Source organism: Colletotrichum tamarilloi, assembly GCF_030869305.1.
Source record: "Colletotrichum tamarilloi strain Tom-12 chromosome Unknown Scaffold_342.1, whole genome shotgun sequence".
NCBI classification, from domain to species: Eukaryota; Fungi; Ascomycota; class Sordariomycetes; order Glomerellales; family Glomerellaceae; genus Colletotrichum; species Colletotrichum tamarilloi.
In genome coordinates, this window is record NW_026849724.1 from 2203 (window position 1) to 6153 (window position 3951).

Consider the following 3951-nt stretch of genomic DNA (forward strand, 5'->3'; position numbering starts at 1 on the left):
CAGCTCTTCGGGATGCTTGTAATTTTGTCCACCAAATCGACCAGGGGCAGGCGCCCGGTCTTCGTGAGGAAATTGTGGTCAAGCCTTCTATCGGAGCCAGCATCCCGACGGTTGGTTTGGTAGGCAGCAGTTTATGTGTTAACCATCAGGCTTAAGCTTATTTTGCCAGCCCTACCTCCTGGTGAACGGGCATGTGCCCCAATGCAGGTAGCTAATTCAGTGGAGCTTTGGAAATAACGGGGGAATTTGGTTGTCTTTAAGGAAGTCAGCGCCCGCTCTTCAATAGGTATGCTTGCGACTGATTGTAGTTCGGTCTTTGCAACATGTTTGGGTCATCGCCTTGGAGAAATGGGTTCTTATTAGCCCTCATCGTTGGGCAGCATCGTAAGAAGACATGAAATGAGGCCTGCCCGTGATTTGACTGACGACCCTTTGAACCAACAGAAGTCATCGGCCAGGAGTGTGGTTCCGTGGTGATCACGTCACAAGCGGATGCAGATGCACTGCGGAACTGTCCCGAGATCTTTGGAAATGTTACTGTCATCACTGGAGCATCCGCTCAGGAGATTGCCCTCGAGGGAGTCAAGGTTATTCATGGCGACCTTGTGAACGACTCTCAATGCCCACAGGTTTCAGCGCAGTGCATTGGATACAACCACAGTATCACAAGCATCTCTTCCAGTACCATCACAAGAGTCAACGGTTCGATGATATTAGCATACGACGGATGGATCTCAGGCCTCAGCTTTCCAGAACTGCAATCGGTCGGCGAAAACTTCGTTCTTCACGGCCTGGAAAGCTTGAAGTATCTCGACGTCGACCGATTAGAGTCAGTGGGATATATGCGACTCATGTATGCACCCAAATTGACGAATTTGAAATTGAGCGCCTTTCGAAATATCACCGGTATCACGAATCGCGACGGTTCAATTGATGGTAGATCCATGGAGCTCGGGTTAGGCGGTCTCGAGTCTCTCGACGCATTCTTCAAGGAACCTCAACTCGGAGTGGACGACGTTTCCATCTACAACTCAGGCAAAGTCAAGCGCCTTCAGATTGGCGCCGCGAAGATTGGCAAGGTGAAATTCGCCTATAGCACATCCGGAAAGCCAAACAATCTCACGCTGGTGCTGGGCGGATCTGGTATCACTGAACAAACAATTGGCAGTATTCAAGCAACATACAGCCTTAACGGCATTGAGCGGCTAGTAAACCTCAAGACGTTGAGTGTGGGTAGCTTTAGTAGCTTCGGCGGCAATTTTTATCAGCATCTCGATTTACCTTTCGACCATCTGGGCAATCTCACAATCAGGAACGAACGGGACTTAGTGTGGCTTTCGGTTCCACCACAGGCAGAGCAGTGGGAAGACTTCAGCCTCGACATCGGATACAACCTCAACTTGAATTTATCAACAGAGTATCGAGTGTCCGAAAAGGGTGAGATGATACGGTCGTGGTACTGGCCCCGCCCAAATATGGGAGAAAGTTACCTAAGGGGGGATTTGTCTAAACAGTTTTTGTAAGCTCTTTCGTGTCTCCGATGATGATGTGGGACGAAAAATACTAATGATATGTTGAAGCGATTCCTACTTTGAGTTTCGAAACAAACTCAGCAAAGAGGCGCTCGCCAACCGGACGGAATACCTTCAAATCTATGCTGAAGGCTCTTTTTCATGTGAGCCTTTCGATAAGCTTGAGAAGAAGGCAAGCGGGCAATACCATGTAGTTTGCTCCGCACAAGATCGCATTGATTTGCGTTCAGGAGGTTTGATTCAGGCCAAAATTCTTACGTTTGGATGGATCGTGGCTGGGGTGATTGTGATAACCGGAATCATATCTGTCTGAGCATAAATACTTTTTAGTCAGGTGTCTTGCTAACGACGGAGGGCTTTCATGCAGTCAGCAAGTCAGATCCCAGCAGTGATGACCTAGAACTGCCCAGCTCCTAATAATAGATCCTCCGACTTCGTTCTACCCCGCTCACATCGTTTAGGAGTGACGTTCAGTCATACTGTGATCTGACCCCAACTCACATAGCTAGTTTGCATGTTACCAGGTGGTCTCCTGGTTGGATGGTACTGAGAACTACTGATCATCTCAAACAGTGTATGATAAGCTACCTCAAAAGCAAGTCCGCAGCCTAGAAAAGGTACAGCGTGAATCTTAGCTGGTCTCCATTCTTCCACAGGTTTTGTCGCCTACGAATGATAGATATCTTCACCGCCAAGTACGGCTGGAGAGGAAAGGGGGCGAGAAAGGCTGCACCGAAGGTTTCCTGTTCCTCAAGACCCCAACCAGAGGCATGGGATGTGCCACAAGCACAAAGTGCAATGTACTCATGCACACTAGCGGCGGAAACTAGGGGCTTAATCAGGCCTATCAGATGAGACTTCTCCCGTCACTTCGCTCGATTACGTCAGTCTAGGCTACCACCCGAAGCCTTTCTGCCAAACAGCCTGATTAACAAACGTTCGCCGCAGACTTCACATAAGGTCGAGCAAGCCGAGTTTTCCCTCTCATCCGCGTGCTTCTCTCATGAGGATTTCAAAACTCGCCAGGTCCAAAATTCACCAGCCAAGAGTTATCGTCTACAAAGAATGTCTACTACCTCCAATGCGATACCCACGCTCATCAACCAGGAGACGACGACGATAACGTTTTGCACATTCGGAACTGCAGCGGCCGCAGCAGTGACGAGGACCACCACTGAAACCTTCACTGACTGGAGTGGAAACGATGGTCCCAAGCTAGGCTATTCTCCCAATGTTCTAGTCAGCCAAGTTGAGGCTTTTGTGGACAATTGTACACGTTATTCAGATTGTGAGGTGACCGTTTACCCGAACCCAGACATCTCTGGGAATGGGGTAAGTCCGATAGCCTCACATGATATCAGAGACCTTACTTACATAGCCTACAGGTGCTCACGGCCTTTGTGGTGTCCGCCTATTTAGTTTTTGCTCTCATTGTATGGGCTTACTGGTTTGGAGCCTTGCCGAAGGGTCTGGCTCGTAATATTGACCGAAGGCTCTTTTTCGCTCGCCCAGAACAGTCGGAAGATAGATGGAGGAAAATGTTCGTGGAGCTAGTCCTGATGCTCAGCGATCAACAGCTTCTGACCGGTCTCACCATCCTCATAGCCGGTTATACTCAAGCATTGGGGGCCAATCTTAGCGCCTATCACTGGAACGCCGTTGTATATCTGGCGTGGCTTAGCTCAACAGTCCATCTCATGTCATTATCAGTACTTCGAGATAGACTACGGGCCAGCAGGACACTACGATCTATTCGAGTATCCGCCATAATCTTGATTCTAGGACTCCTTCTTGTGGCCCTGGTTCCAACTGTCTCATCGAAATGGCCCGGAAATTTGCGCCATGAGTATTTTGACTGGCGATTCATGCAACCAGGTCTACCTGTTCGTTGTTTTTGGGATACGCGAACTTATGGCTCAAAGAAACACAGTGATTCCTGGGTTTCGTATGTTTCCTTGATCGGCGCCTTCGCCTGGAAACTGTGTCAATTTTTCGACAGTAGTCGGGATTGGGTACGATTTTGGGGAAGATCCCAATTGGAGTACTTTCTCGAGATGGCCGCGAAGCGCACACTACAGAAACCGCCAGGCTGGCGTAAACGAGCCTTGTATAAGGCGATTATCAGTATCTATATTGTTTCAGTTGCTTGGCTGGAGCTTTTGGAATCTTTCATGCTCACTTTGTTCCTACTCGCATTTACTTTGGCATGGGGTAAGTCAACATACCCACTTCCTGGCACCCCCCTGTTTCTGGCACCCACAAAAACGCGAAAATCCACCACAACCCAATGCCCACCCCCAACCTCCTTTTATCACAACATTTTCAATTCGCGTCCAAATGGGCTCATCTTTTGCACATGTCTTCTTCTATATATAATGCCTCAATATACCGAAGATCAGCTTCGTCAGGCTCTCGAGGA

General features: G+C 48.8%; 2 protein-coding genes across 2 annotated transcripts; both read left to right on the top strand.

The window, feature by feature from the left end:
- Positions 1 to 323: 323 nt before the first annotated feature.
- CTAM01_17093 (uncharacterized protein) lies at positions 324 to 1523 on the top strand (the record flags this gene model as incomplete). The annotated part of the gene is made up of 2 exons (XM_060533084.1): positions 324 to 384; positions 445 to 1523. The coding sequence occupies 2 exons, from the start codon at positions 324 to 326 to the stop codon at positions 1521 to 1523; spliced, it is 1140 nt and encodes a 379-aa protein (XP_060372337.1).
- A 1074-nt stretch (positions 1524 to 2597) lies between these two features.
- On the top strand, positions 2598 to 3302 carry CTAM01_17094 (uncharacterized protein; the record flags this gene model as incomplete). The annotated part of the gene is made up of 2 exons (XM_060533085.1): positions 2598 to 2864; positions 3243 to 3302. 2 exons carry the CDS (start codon positions 2598 to 2600, stop codon positions 3300 to 3302), a joined length of 327 nt encoding a protein of 108 aa, XP_060372338.1.
- Positions 3303 to 3951: the final 649 nt, after the last annotated feature.